Source organism: Trachinotus anak, unplaced genomic scaffold, assembly GCF_046630095.1.
Source record: "Trachinotus anak isolate AG129_WGS33_773 ecotype Australia unplaced genomic scaffold, CSIRO_AGI_Tana_v1 ptg000016l, whole genome shotgun sequence".
Taxonomy (NCBI): domain Eukaryota; kingdom Metazoa; phylum Chordata; class Actinopteri; order Carangiformes; family Carangidae; genus Trachinotus; species Trachinotus anak.
In genome coordinates, this window is record NW_027273867.1 from 25976644 (window position 1) to 25992500 (window position 15857).

At 39.7% G+C, this 15857-nt stretch overlaps 2 protein-coding genes across 11 annotated transcripts in view; one reads left to right on the plus strand and one right to left on the minus strand.

The window, feature by feature from the left end:
* Positions 1-28: 28 nt before the first annotated feature.
* On the plus strand, positions 29-9903 carry LOC139633935 (BCL2/adenovirus E1B 19 kDa protein-interacting protein 2-like). Of its 9 annotated transcripts, none has more exons than XM_071500051.1 (18): positions 29-125; positions 560-739; positions 842-1261; positions 1889-2017; positions 2950-3026; positions 3081-3209; positions 3775-3846; positions 3923-3967; positions 4048-4083; positions 4185-4241; positions 5007-5093; positions 5677-5835; positions 5909-6154; positions 6280-6382; positions 6913-7044; positions 8179-8265; positions 8609-8707; positions 9107-9903. In XM_071500051.1, the coding sequence occupies exons 4-18, from the start codon at positions 1890-1892 to the stop codon at positions 9129-9131; spliced, it is 1482 nt and encodes a 493-aa protein (XP_071356152.1). In that variant the 5' UTR covers positions 29-125; positions 560-739; positions 842-1261; position 1889; the 3' UTR covers positions 9132-9903. The 9 variants fall into 9 exon arrangements, with proteins under 9 accessions (XP_071356152.1, XP_071356153.1, XP_071356148.1 ...); XM_071500052.1 differs by having other exon boundaries at positions 842-1113; positions 1209-1261; positions 1964-2017; positions 2950-3209; XM_071500047.1 differs by having other exon boundaries at positions 2950-3209.
* A 2792-nt stretch (positions 9904-12695) lies between these two features.
* cdc42se1 (CDC42 small effector 1) overlaps positions 12696-15857 on the minus strand; it is a 21819-nt gene continuing 18657 nt past the window's right edge. For both annotated transcript variants that reach the window (XM_071500210.1, XM_071500209.1), the window contains exon 5: positions 12696-15857. This exon is cut by the window's right edge. The gene's annotated coding sequence lies outside the window, so the exon portion shown is untranslated.

Genomic DNA, 15857 nt, shown 5'->3' on the forward strand with positions numbered 1-15857 from the left:
TGAAATTCCCCAGAAATCCTTGTTTTTTTCTAAAATTAAAAAGTGACATGATGGAGGCTGTTACGTGTTTTTCATACAGGATGTGTGTCAGGGGAGTTACATGGTCTTCAAAAGGATGAAGACAGGTCTGTACTTCAGAAAGCTCATCACAGACAGACACACACAGTGTCATAATAAAACAATGTAATATATAACAATGATAAACATCATGGTAATTATTTCATTCATGTGGGGGGGGGGCAATGAGAACAATGAAGGGACAAGCAGGGGGTGCCCCACCCTGTCTATATTGTTTTATGGTTCCCCAGCCACTGTGTCTTTCTGTTTATCATGTTCTTTCACCAATAAAGAAAAAAGGTGTCAAACTTTAGAGAACGAGGATGTGGCTACTTCCTGGAGGCTGCACACATCAGAGTAAACCTGACTCTTAAAGTCACAACCACATCATCTCAGCTGTTCACTAACCGGTTAGAAGTCCACAGAGGTAACAAGTCTGAGTTAACTAAAAACCGTAACTGAAGAAACTGAGGTGAGTTTTCTCATCGTTGTCTCCCCACAGTGATGTGAGCGAGATAAAACCACTGCTGTGATGTTGCTGAGTGTCTCTGATGAATCTCTGCAGTCGTCTACTTCCTGGTACGAGAGGACACATGTCAGAGCTGCTGCTGTTCATCGCGTCAGTGTAAAACTTCACGCGTTTCTCCTTTATCACACCTGTAGAGTTTCCACTGTGGTGACAGTTAAGTTCTATTCCATTCTATTCTATTCTATTCTATGAACTGTCTTCACACACCCAAAACCCTCATAACACAAACACACATAACTTGTGTCATTTCTGCAGGTAGGAACATGTATGGTGCAGTTTCCACCCCTGTACCTCTGCTTGCACAGTCATGGTTGCCACGGTAATAGGGCCGGGCCCTCGTCGCGGCAACACACCACACCTCTGCCGTCAGGTTGGCTGAAAGTACACAGAGAGAGAGAGACAGGTGAGGTGGTAGAGAGAGGTAGAGGTGAAGCAGAGAGAGAGAGACAGGTGAAGTAATAAAGATAGACACGTGAGGTGTCAGAGTCCACTCATAAACTCATAATAAGCCACTGTGATGTCACCAGGTGAGTCTCCAGGTGTGCAGCAGCAGGTTTCTCAGTGATCTTGGCTGTTTGTCCTGAACCTGTCTCACCTGTCTCACCTGACCTGGCTGCTGCAGAGTGTCGGTGACTTTGCCGTTGACTCCAGAGAGCGTCGACCTCCGTACCTGCTGTAAGTCTTTATTTTCCCTTCACAGTGTCACATCGACTCCTCCTGTGGTTTGTCTCTTATTTTGTCCTTCAGCCTTGTCCTTCCTGTCTGTGAACTAAATAAAGTTTTCTTCAGCTGTTTGATGTTACTCCGACCAAGTCAAGTTCATATGTAGAAGTATGTGGACAGCCTGTCCCCACACAGTGGTTTAGCAGAGTCCAGGTCTTTGCTGATGACAGACACCAACCTTCCTGTTTTGTGTGGAAGCCAAGATTGTTTTATTTTCAGCTTCATTTAGCAAGTGGTACCCAAAAAAGCTGGTGAAGATAAGATATATGGTTAAAATTATTCCTCATCGATGTGGACTCTCATATTTATTGAAAGATTAAAGAATTTAGATCTGGATTAAATCTTTAAATTCTTTGAAAAAAAGTTTTTCTCTTTCTGGTTGAGTGGAGTCAGATTATATATTAGTTTGTTTGTTTGATTTATTAAACGATGCTATAGGCGATGCTTTGGTCAAAGGAGCGTAAGTGTGCTGATCTCTCTGTGGTCATGTTGCCTCTCTTTGTGGTTGTATTGTGTCTATAGTCTTTTTTGTCTATAAACTTTAAAATATTGGTTGATAATCCCGCCCTGGTTTGGCAGGATGCAGGCTGGGCTGCTGACAATATTCAGCTTCTTATCATCAGATTCTAAACATGTTTGTATCTTCACTGACAGCAGCAGGAACAACATGGAGTCCAGAGAGGAAGAACAAGAGGACGACGCCCCCAGGTCAAAGTTAATTCCCTGGATTTAAAAAAAACATTAATTCACTTAAACTGTTAAGATAGATGAACTTTTCATTCAGATATTTTCAGCATCTTTATGTCAAAAAATCTTTCAGCTTCCTGAAAAATTATTTTTTCAAAATCAAACAGGCTTCTCTACAAAGCCACTATTTTGAAAACATCATTCAAAAGTCTTACAGAGAAAAAGAGTTTTTACAGGAGTAGAGACCAGAATGCACTTCAGATGGAAATATACTTTTGTTTGAGAAAATATACCTGTTGCTTATCGTGGAGTCTTAGAGAAATAGCACAGTGCCGTCTGCAAACAGAGAATTTCTACAGTTTATGATGGTTAATTAACAATATTGACAATGTCAGTGCAGGTAAGATGAATCATTGATGAATCATTTTAATTCTTCTTAGTCATGTCTGGGTTAACTGAGTCAACACTGTCTCTGCTGTTTCAAAATGTTTTGATGACATTACAATAGAAAACAAAATGTTTTAGATAGAAGTTATTTCTGCCAGAGAAAGTGTGGGATGAGTCAGGTGAGGTTTTTAAGGTGTCTGCCTTCCGAGGAACTTGTTCTCACAGCTGGAGTCCAGGCATGGTTAGCCTAGCTTAGCATTAAGACTGTAAATGGAGAAATGTAACCTGGCTAGTACAAAACTAATTTGTAATAATTATATTAATATTATTGATTTTCTTGTGTCACTTTCAGAAAGAAAGCAAAGAAAACAAATGCATTTTGCAATGCAAATGCAAAAGTATTTTCCAGAATATCAAAATATTCCTTTAAATAAAAGTACATAAGAAAAGCGTGAAAATTCGTTCACACAAAAGAAGAAAATTATCATTATCATTAAATGAGAAATTTTCTCCAGTCAAGTCTGTAATCTGTGATGTTTTCAGTATCCATGTGTTTCTGTGAACAGGTCATTTCTGGCATCTGGAGAATCTGACAACATCAACACCACCAACAGTATGATGACTGATACTACTGATACTACCAATACTACTGGTATAGCTGATACTCCTGATACAACTGATACAACTGATACTACCGATACTACTGCTGATAATACCGACACTACTGATATTACTGATACTACTGCTACAACTAAGACTACAGTAGCCGTTAGCAGTACTCCACCTACCACAGTGATTCCTGCTGCTCCGTCTCAGAATGAAACAGGTATTACGGTTTTTTCTAAGGACACATTTATTTTATTTCTTTAATCTAGTCACTTTTTATTTTATTTTTGTGTATGAAACAGATTTGTGATTTATGGACTTTTAATTGTAATTTCAATAGCAGTGACTCCTGGATGGTTTGAATGTGGAGGGAGAGATGTGAGGAAAGGCACTGCAGCAGTATTTACACTCTTTCATATGTTGGTCAGATCAGTTGATATGATTCCGTGTGATTCCTGAGGATATCATTATCTCTGATGTCCCTCCAGAATAAAGTTCCAGAAATCCACTTACAAATCAGAGGGAAAGCCAGCTGCAGAAATTCAATCAGAATCCTGATGTTTTGAAGTTTCCAAGTTGTAGCCCAAAGTTAACTCATTGAAAATAATCAGAGTAATAAAATCTGGTAATATTGACTTTTCGTTCAATGGGTCAAACTTTAAAGTTTCTGATCTGATTAAACAAATGTCTCTTCTGAGGCACAACACCAGTAACCTTGACTTCAAAACTCAAATATACAATTTATGTAACAGTCATATCTAAATGTTCCTTACCTTCTTCCTCAGAGGAGGAGGAAACAGGAGAACTACTGAAAGGAGACAGTGTTGCCATGGCAGCAACAGGTGCTGACTTAGCAGGTAAGAGGAACAGAAACGTGTCACAGTGTGAGTTTCTGTCATCTCTCTTCACTTTGATATCTTTTCCTTTTTCAAGAACAAGAGGAGGCAGAGGAGGAAAGCTCCACTGGAGAGGAAGAAGGTGAGGAAACTGATCCATCATCACCTCTTCCTCGGGTTAAAGTTTGTCTGTCCCCATCATGTCTTCTCTTTGTCTCTTAGCAGGTGATGGTGAGCAGGAGTTTGATTTCCATCCAGGTAACTGCCTTTCTTCTTCTTCTTCTTCTTCTTCTTCTTCTTCTTCTTCTGCTTCTTCGTGTCTCAGTTTCCAGTCTGACCTCCTGTCTTCCTGTCATCAGGAGCAGCTGAGGTCAAGTCTCAGCAGAAATCATCAACTCCGACCAGAGACAGACCAGGTATGACCACAACACCACTGTAACGTTCTGTGCAAAGTGCACAACAGTGGGGGGTAAAATACTAATGATATAATAATGTAATATGAAATATAAGAAATGGTAGTTCTTAATAGAATTTTAGGTATAAATTAATAATCACAACAAATTCTAAACTTAAAGCCATAAAAAATTGTATATTTTACAAGTTATAAGACATAATGAAATAATAATGAAAAAATACAAAAAAAGATATAAATGATAAGATATCAATATTAAAGTGTAAGCATAAAAGCAACAAAATAATAACAACCATAATCAACCTTGAAAAATTAAATGTTAACTCAACAAATAAAAAATAAAATAAAATAAAATATAAACAGAAATCTAAAACTCAGTTCACAAATACTAATTAAATATTAAATATGGGAAGAAAAATAATTATGTAAATAAAAAAAATAATGAAAATAATGGAACAACATGAAAAAAAAGGGAGAATGAACATGCAGGGCTTAAATAAAAACTGGGTTTTAAATAACAGTTATTTTCACTATGAAACATGAATCATTTTATAATTAATCGTCTTTATGATGTGATGATTTGTTTTTCTGTTTTTTATTTATCGTCGGACCAGCAGCCAAAAAACCGAGACCTAAAAAAAGAAACAGTTTTATCAGGTCTTCACATTCAGAAGCCCAGAGTCATTTTCCTCCAATTGTAAAAATAAAATAATATTTATAATAAAATGATATATTTGATGCTATGTGTGTCCTCACTTCCTGTCTGCAGATCCTCCCAGCAGTCTGGCCCTGTCAGGGTCACGACCAATGAGAAAAAAGAAAGTCCTGGTGGCTCCGGCTCTCAGTCTGTCTTTAGGTAAATTAATTCATACACTTTAACTGCCATGTACTGTCATGATTATTTATGCACTGTATCACTGCACTGTATCATTGCACTACATGGCTCTGTCCTTTTGTAAAAAGCTGTTTACATTACATTTATATTTTATATTTTATATTTATATCTTTATATTTTTTTATCTGCACCGTGGGTCCGAGAGGACTGAAATTTCAATTGTGCTGTTTGTCCTGTATGTGTAGCATGGTTGACAATAAAGCTGACTTTGACTTTGACTTTGACTAAGAGCTGAACTCCTGAGCCACCGCTGGATGTTTTAAAGGGAATTTAATTTTGAATTCATTTTTTTCCCTTTCTCTTCTCTGTGACTAGAATTTCAGATTTGTCCAGGTTGAGCTGTAAAAGGTTTTGTCAAAAAAATTAACATCTAAAATACATTTAAAAGGGAAACTATTGGTCTTGTGTCATCAGGAGACACAGCAATACAAAGTTGTGTGTCATCAGCGTAACTATGGAAGCAGCTGTCGTATCTCCTGGTGACATCATAAAGGGGAAGAGTCAGTCCTTACGGTTTCTAACGGTTAATGTTGACGATCCTCAGGTCGCAGTGAGTCGACCGTCTCTGATGACTTCCCCTCAGCCTTCCTCTCCCCCTCACCTGATGATGATGAAACAGGGCTTGACTTTGACTTGGATGCCTTGGAAACGCCATCAGACAGTGAATCGCTGCTCTTCCCCATCTATGACCTGGACCTGGAAGGTAAGAGGTCAGAGGTCAAACATTGGGGGTTTACAGCTAACACTTAGAAATTCATCTTGAACCTGTTTTGCAGATGACCTGCAGCGTCTCGGCGTGGCGTCCTTCCGTCGCAGACCCCCGGGTCCCAGGTCCAGATCTGACTCTCGAACCTGTTCTGTACCGGGGACAGACCAAAGTGGACTTGGAGCTCTGGAGAGGGAGGACATGGTGGACAGTCAGGGCACCAGGTGGCGCTGTTTCTCCACAGGTGACCCTCCCCAAGAGAGCCAGGTCAACATGAGCGTCTTAGAGCCATTTCTCAGGGTGCTGTCCCACGGAGGTACGACAACACTGCAGGTGGAGGAGTTACCTGTGTGGTGCTTTACCTGGTTCCATCCTCATCTGTGGCTCCTCCCTCATGATAAACACCCACTGTACCTCTGTCACCTCTCTGTCACCTCTCAGGTTACTATGGAGACGGTATGAATGACATCATTGTGTTTTCCTCCTGTTACCTGCCAGAGAACAGTCTGGAGAATTACCAGTATGTAATGGACAATCTGTTCAGGTAAAACACACATGTTTGTCTTTCTGTACTTGTGAGGACCTGCACTGATAAAATGTCCTCACAGTGCAGGATGTCCTCACAATGATGGTATAAAATGGAAACGGGTCCAAACAAAAACAACAATATAGAGTATGTTACTTAATTTTTTTTAATCTAATTTTGTCTTTTATTATATTCACTTATATTACTCTGTTACTTCTATATATTTTAAAATATCTGAGTGCCACATCTTAAAATATTAACATATATAAATTATTAAATGACAGAATCTGTTTTTATGAACATTTTTGAGAATTTAAAGAGATTTTAAGCAGCAGAACAAAGCGCAAACACAGTGCAGATAAAAGAATTGATTCAGAACACTAGAATATAATAAACATTATGATCATTATTATTAAATATTAACTGTTTGAAAACTCAGTCTGCCCCTATGTCAGCTTCTCTGTAAGGCTGCACTTACAGCTAAATGCTAACAGCAACATGCTAACATGCTCACAGTGATGATGCTAACATGCTGATGCTGTCTGCAGGTATGTAGTGGGGACTCTGGATCTGATGGTTGCAGAAAACTATGTGATAGTGTATCTCTGTGCTGGAGGTCAGAAAGACAAACTTCCAGGGATCAGCTGGCTCAGAGAGTGTTACACCACCATCCACAGGAGGTAAGATCTCCTCAGCCTGTCAGTGATCTATTGGCGATCTGTCAGTTCACTCTGATACTTTTTTAATGTTTGAAACATAAATTTGCCTAAATCTTGTACATTCATTGCTAAAATCATGACAAACATGACAAATGAATTTTTGACATTTTTCCAAGCGAACATCTGAGAGGCTGAAAGTTTCTTCCAAAGTCTGAGTGCATGAAATAATCATCACTTAAATAACAGTGAGCTGATATTAAAGACTTTAAATCTCTGTAGATAACTGACAGCTGACATGATGTCAACTTTTGTTTACATCTTTTGTGAAACTTGTTTAGGTAGAAACATTTCATCTCACGTGTGTGTGCTGTTTCAGTCTGTATCCACCATGTGGCGCCAGAGCGTCACTGTTAAAACACAAACCTTAATTCGGCAGCTTTTTTCTTTCCATGATGAGTCATTTAACTGTGACACGCAGTTTGAACACAGTGTCCTGGAAAGTCTTTATGGTAAAGTTACAATTAATATAAATACATGTCATGAATTTGATATGAATCAGCTGTGATTTACTTTATGTCCTGTTGATTCAAGTTTTTCAATCACTGTTTCACTGTTTTACTGTTTCACTCAGCAGGTCTTTGCCAAACTACATTCAGTTTTATTCAGTTTTCTTTTCTTTCATTACTTCCTTCATTTTTTCACTGAACAAATGCATCAACAAACAAACACACAGGTTGAGGCTAATGGCAGCTCCCGACCTTTGAGTTATTGAGTTATGACTATTCAGTCACAGTAGAGTCAGGTACAGACAGGTGCAGTCAGGTACAGACAGGTACAGTCAGGTACAGACAGGTGCAGACAGGTACAGACAGGTACAGTCAGGTACAGACAGGTACAGTCAGGTACAGACAGGTACAGACAGGTACAGCTGTGTTGAAGCTGTCTTGTTCGTCCTCTTGTCCTCGAGACTTTGGACTCTAGAGTTAAACTTCCCAGGTTCAAACTCCAGCTTACTCAGCTCTTGACTCTGAACTCTGACTGGACTTCATACTGAGACCCAGTGTCTGTGTGCAGTGATTTCTGCCTGTAGCGCCTCCTGCTGGTTTGAACACACACTGAGGATGAGGATAAATAAACCTGTGTGTGTTTGTGCAGACTGAGGAAGAACCTGAAGGGTTTCTATGTGGTTCATCCCACCTGGTACATCAAAGCCCTCATCACCATCATCAAACCCTTTATCAGGTCTGTTCACTCATTCTGTCTGCTACTCTAACCAAAGGTACTAAATAAACCAACTAACTAAACCAACAAACCAAAGCAACCACCTTAACCAGCTAACTAAACCGGTCAACATAACCAACAAACCAAACTACCTCAACAAGCTAACTAAACTAACCAACTGAACCAATTAAATAAACCAACAAACCAAACCAAATAACTAAACCATCAAATTAATCCAACTAACTAAACTAACCAGCAACTAAACCAACTAAACTCAGATCGTTGTCTCTTTTTTCTGTTTTCTTCCTGGCAATCCAATTTTTCTTTTCTCCATCCTCCTCTTCCTCCTCCTCCTCCTCCTCAGCTCTAAGTTCAGCAGGAAGCTCCAGTTTGTTGACAGCCTTGAGGATCTGTCTCATTTCATCCCCACTGAGAATGTGCAGATCCCAGACTGTGTCAGACAGTGAGTGACCAACTTCGTTTACCTGTTTAACCAGAACTGCCTCTCAACACCTGAATCTCTTTCTCTGAGACAGTTGTGACTGAAATGTAACACAGCATAACACAGTGTAATACAATGTAACACAGTGTAACACAATGTAACACAATGTAACACAATGTAACACAGTGTAACACAATGTAACACAATGTAACACAATGTAACACAACATAACACAGTGTAACACAATGTAACACAATGTAACACAGTGTAACACAATGTAACACAATGTAACACAGTGTAACACAATGTAACACAACATAACACAGTGTAACACAATGTAACACAACATAACACAGCGTAACACAATGTAACACAAAATAACACATATTTTCCTGATGACGTCCTTTCTGTTGCTTCCAGGTACGACCAGAACCTCTCCAGGTGAACCTGCTGAAAAACACACAACCACTGGGACTTTTTCCCTGTTGTATTTTCTGCCTGCTCTTCTCCAGGTGCAGCAGGTGGAGGTTCAGCGTCTGGAGCGTCTGTGTCAGGGAGCAGGTCTCTGCAAACAGGTCATCCTGAAAACAGTGCTACAGAAACAGTCCTGCTCCCTGCTGCTCTGAGTCATCACACTAAACATCTCTGTTCATTTGTATACATTCAAAAATAAACTTTATTTCTGTCTTACTTTAAACATTAGATCAAACATTTCAGTTTTATTTCAAATCAGTTGTTCAGACCAGTGATGATCAGGTGAGTTATAAAACCGTGCTGGTGTTAAGTCATTTTATTGTGTGCAGGATAAAAGTTTCATCCTCTTCATCTTTAAATCTGAACAATCTTTATAAATCTCTGCTTTATTCTGCAAGTTCCTGATTTTACTTTTTGACACTTTTCATTTCTCATTTTTACACATAAAGTTTATACAAAAGGAGAAATGTGTTTTTCAACCAACAGATTTTGAATCAAAACTTCAAACTGAAGGTTTTAGACCCAGGTGAAGGTTTTTCTCCTCACGCTGCACTTGCAGTGTTTTCAGCAGGAGTTGAACCAGCAGCCCTGCCGGCGTAGTGCCTTGCTTCAGAACTGATGAATTCAGAATGATTTGTTGATGTGTTTGGTGCTGATTAAATTTTGTTATGATGGTCTGTATCTGCTGACGTGTGTTTTCTGTGTGAAACGACCTCATGTCAGATTAAACTTTGTTTCCTCCAGTTTGTCCAGTTCTGATGTTTCAGTTCAGCTCAGAAACGTTTACACACGAACATCAGACTGCTGATGTGATGATGTGCAGCAGCCAATGAGAGTTCAGAACGGACCAGTTACCTGTCTGCTCTGGATACCTGTGAAGACATTTATTATGTGTGTGAGAGAGAACACTGTGGTCATTTATAAAGAACAGGAAACCAGTATGTGTGTGTGTGTGTGTGTGTGTGTGTGAGAGAGACTGGTCTGTATAGACCCAGCGGCTGGTCAGGAAATGGAGCCTGACAGGAAGGAAGTGAGGTAGCTGAGGAAACTCAACAAACAGGAACACAGTCTGTGTGTGTGTGTGTGTGTGTGTGCGTGTGTGTCTGTGTGCATCAGCTCACCTCCGCTTGTTTTTCAGTCTGGCTGTTGTGTGTCTGATTTACATGCAGTAGACCTGGACCTCACCTCCTGCAGCCTGGGGCAGGTTTACAAGCTTCTGAGTGGGGGGGTAGTGAAGGATGGGGGGGTATTTGTGGTGTACCACTAATATGAACTGCACAACTTCTAACGTCACAGTGAGTGTGCAGTCTGACAGCTCCTAAGGTGGACGATAGTTTGAGCCTCTGTGCTAAGCTACGCTAACCACATCCTGGACCAGTCTCTGTACTGGACTGAATCATCTGACTGCTCCTTTACCACTTCAGCCAGGAGACAGAAACTGAGTGTCACCAAACACACACACACACACACACACTGCATTTACTCATGCTGTCTGTGTTCTGATGGTAAAAGCTGTTTTTATTCACATCTTCTGCTGGTTAATCAGTTGTTAATTATTAGGATATTTCCCTGACAGACCAACTCAGTTTGGTCCTTATTAGAGGTTAAATGCAGAAAGTTTTAGTTGCTACAGTTTTTAAGTCACCGCTCATTATATTTGAATATGAAATATGAAATCATGTTGTAGGTTTCTTGTCTTTCAGACGTTTGACTTTTTCACCACAGGCTGTTCGTCAGCTCTTCATACATCTTCTCTGTGACCAAACTGTGACTGACACGCTTTTACAGCTCAGTCCACATTTATCCTGTTAGCATGTTAGCTGTGACGTTAGCATGTAGTGATGTGAGGAAAGCAACTGTCACAACATCTGGTGACTCATCTGCTGAGATTTCAGTTCATACAGTTGTTTACGCCTTAAAATAGAAACACACAGTCCTGTTTCCATCACTTCAGGGGACATCACATTGACTTACATTCTAAACTTAACTTTGAGTCCCCACAACATACAAGTACACACACACACACACACACACACACACACACACACACACAAGCCTGCGTGTGTTTCCCACACACAGTTTAAAACAAGCCACCAGCGACCACGTCTTTAATTTTTCCACTTGTGTTGTTTCCTCCCCCTCAGTGCTGGACTGGAGTTTCCATGGCAACACACACACACACACACACACACACATACACACAGAGCATTATTTCGGCTCTGTGGTCTCTGTGCAGTTGGTTGTAATACCACATGATGTTGAAGTGTAGGAGGAGAAACACTGAACATGTGAACAGGGTCATACATGTACATTTCTACATGTTTCCGTCACATATATCCACAGTGTGATATAAGAAGGTCTAATGAACTGGTTTTCTTACTCCTGTCATATGGTGGTCACATGACATTTTCTGACTTCCTGGCTCATAGTAATTAAAGGTTTGCTCGTTATTGATAAGACATTTACTGGGTAAGGTAACTGTTTCTGACTTGTTATCTCAGGGTCTCCTGGTACATTGATTTACTATGTCATACTGAAAATTACTGATGGTGCTAACACCACAAAGAATTACTTTTATTACAGATCATTTCAAAGGGCACAGTCTGCTCTTGAAACACTACGACTTTATTCTGGAAACACTGCGACTTTATTCTTGAAACACTGCGACTTTATTCTGGAAACACTGCGACTTTATTCTTGAAACACTGCGACTTTATTCTTGAAACATTGCGACTTTATTCTTGAAACATTGCGACTTTATTCTTGAAACACTGCGACTTTATTCTTGAAACACAGCGACTTTATTCTTGAAACATTGTGACTTTATTCTTGAAACATTGCGACTTTATTCTTGAAACACTGCGACTTTATTCTTGAAACATTGCGACTTTATTCTTGAAACATTGTGACTTTATTCTTGAAACACTACGACTTTATTCTTGAAACATTGTGACTTTATTCTTGAAACACTGCGACTTTATTCTTGAAACATTGCGACTTTATTCTTGAAACACTGCGACTTTATTCTTGAAACACAGCGACTTTATTCTTGAAACATTGTGACTTTATTCTTGAAACATTGCGACTTTATTCTTGAAACACTGCGACTTTATTCTTGAAACATTGCGACTTTATTCTTGAAACATTGTGACTTTATTCTTGAAACACTACGACTTTATTCTTGAAACATTGTGACTTTATTCTTGAAACACTGCGACTTTATTCTTGAAACATTGCGACTTTATTCTTGAAACACTGCGACTTTATTCTTGAAACACTGCGACTTTATTCTTGAAACATTGTGAATTTATTCTTGAAACACTGCGACTTTATTCTTGAAACACTGCGACTTTATTCTTGAAACACTGCGACTTTATTCTTGAAACATTGTGAATTTATTCTTGAAACACTGCGACTTTATTTTTGAAACATTGTGACTTTATTTGTGGAATATTGTGTGTTTTTCCTTGAACTGTTTGGATGCGGCTGACAAATCACTGAGTCCATTTAAACTGGTCATGAATGCAGACACATCTGAAGAGAAAACAGCAGATTTATTCAGCCGCCATGAGACACATGTTACATAACAAAAAGGAATAAAGTCATTCTGTATTTCTGTTTCTGCAGAGGAGGAGGTTACATAACAAAACCAAACACAAGAAAAACACCAGAAAATACAAAATGTCACAGAAATCACACATTCATGTCACTTTAACTGAAGTTATCGTTGAAGATTGTGTGTGAAGACTGTTGATAATTAATAAAAAAATAAAAATAAAAAGATTTTAGGGTCACCTGAAAAACAATAGATTGAGTTATGAGAGTTATTCTTTTATCATATTTTATCATATTTATTATTCTTCCTTATCCTGTTATGACACTTTGAAACATCCCAAATTCCCCCCAACTTGTTGCTGATACAAGTTATTTTTGCACAAGATAATCAGGTGTAAAGGAGATAAAAACATCATCCTTCAGAGCTCCAGTGAACTCTTTAATCTCCACACTCAAACTTTTTCTCAGGATGTTTCTGTCACATGACCATACTGATTTTCATTGGCTAATGTTAATGCTAACAAAAGCCATTAGTATTGGTCATCTTCAAAGAAACTAAACCAGGACCGGGTTCATGTTCATAGTGTTTCTCAAATCTCTCCTGTTGGCAGATTGTCATTGAAACATCAGGACGTTTCTTATTACGACTTTACATCTGTTTTCATTCTCGGGTTCTTGGGCTGTCGACCAAAACCGCCTCCACAGCTGAGTGTGATAGGCTGAGACGCCTGTCAATCACACAGTCACATCCACCAACACACATTTAAGTCTGAATTTCTTCTGAATGAAATAATAATTTATACTGAAGCCTCAGGTGGATGTTAGAGGAACTGCAGCTCCACAGGCTCAACACTCGGCTGTGGACTCTGTTGTTCGGCTCATATCAGACTAAAGTCAGAAGAATATTAATGAAAAATAAAACCTCTGGGTTGACTTCGTACTTGTTACTCCTGCAGGTGTGGACAGCAGGACCCATGAAGGCTCAAGGTGCCAAAAGTCACAGAAATGCTTTGTGATCAATACTCTTAATACTCATACAATACTCACTATGCAACACATATTCAGAGAGAGATTGTTCAAGAATACAAACAGTTCAAAATGAATCAACAACATCTTTGATAAACAACAGAAAGGCATAAAAATAACTTGATAATGAGAAAGGTTGATTTCATCAGGACAGATAAACACAGAGAGGATTTCAGACCCAGTTCTTTGTCAACAGATCGTCTCTAAATCTTCACATCTCATGTTATTTCTGCCTGAAGGCGAGACTGAGGGGAAAGTGCTCTCCAGTGTTGTTGAACTGTAAACTGGGAGGAGGGGAATCCCATATGGAGGGGACAATGAGGAAGAGGAAGAGAGGAACTATGGTTGTGATTAAAAAAAGGATCCAGACTTTGGCAGCCAACGACCGATCCTGAGAACTGGTCTGAGTTTCCAGGAATCAGAGGCGGAACAAGTCAAGAGGTCGACAACAACCTGAAGAGAGACCGTGACAGCTGACGGTTCAGGTGCTGCAGCTTCAGGCTCAGTGTTAACAACCAAACAGCGGTGAAGACCCTGATGTTCTCCGTACAGCTCATACATGAGGTGGAACCCTCAGCCCTGCAGCCAGAGCAGATCAAAGATGGAGGACTCTGACAAACCCTGGAAGAGCCGACCTCCCTCTCTACAGTGTTAAACAGGTCAGCTACAGGATGGTCAGTGTCAGGAGGAGGTTGTGTTTTTGGCAGATGAACTATGGTTAAATGAATAGATTGAAACACTGTAGCTTAAAGGTTAGAGAAAGACCAGGACCTGCAGGTCTGTGACGGGACAGGAACTCGTCAGACGTGTTACAGCTCAGTGAGACCAGAGTCTGACGGAGCAGCTACACCTCTCTACACAGGTCCAGTAAGTTCAGGTGTTACCACAACCCGAGGAGTCTTTTTACACTTTCTACAGAAAAGTATTGTACTTGAACACATCTGCCTGTGTTGGTGATGTGGTGAGGCTGTTCACACCATCAGCTGATCTGAGCATCTGACACATGACGTCAGGTCAGCAGCTCTGTGGCTCCCACACAGTGCAATTAACAGAGAAAATCTGTTAGACAGGAGGCCGGAGAGGAAGTGTAGATGCTCCGACGCTCTGAGGAGTACAGTGAACACACCACGCTGTCCTGAGGAGACTGAGAAGAGCAGCAGCAGCTCAGATTTCCCTTAAATAGACGTTTTGGCCTGTTCAGTCTTGGCCGCAGGGAGGAAGTAGCCGGTCACCACGGCGAAGGGAACACTGTGACTCAGTGGTTTTCACGGCAATCACCCAGGGTAACACAGACATCAGCTGAGTGGAACCCCCCCCCCAGTCTGAGTGTTCACAGATGTCATCATGCTTTGTTTTGGGACAAACGCAGTTATGGTGATGAATAGGCACTGTTAACAACCAATCAATTCATCAATTAATCAATACTGAAATGTACAGCCAAATCATTTTTCTATTACAAATGACCAGATTGAGATGGTTTAAGCTTCAAAGAAATACAGACGCTCTAGTTTGTGTAGAATTAGTTGTTTTGTTAATAGAAGTCTGGTGCAGGGACGCAGCATCATGTTTTCAGGAGGTTTAATGAAGAGGAGTTTACATTGTACAGTTTTAAAGGCTGATCCTGTTTTTAGGCTGAAAATCTTTAGATGTGAAATAAATTAACTTGAGTTACAGTTAATTAGTTAGTTAGTCAGTCAGTGAGAGGAGAGAAGGTTTTGAAACATTTAGACCATCATGTTGGGATATGTAATTGTCAAAACTACAATCAAACATTTACATTAATAAATAAAGTGTGAAATTTTGTGCCTTATTTTGAAATACTTAGAAACTTGAATGGAGTTTGGTTGGTGGGTCGAGTTGTGCTGGGAGAATTTGTAATTTTGACCCCAGAAATGTTAAAATCCTGGACCTGGACTGAAGTTACTCTTTGTTTTTCAGAAAATGCTGGAACTTAAATCTTTTGGTCGAGAATCAAGTCAAAGTTTTTGTCCAAATGGCAGCTGAGCTAAAAGAAACTCTTCACTCAGCAGAGCTCAGTTCATAAAACTCACTGCTGCTGACACAGGTTCATCTTTATGAGGAATATATTAAACACATTTAATCTATGAGTCTTATG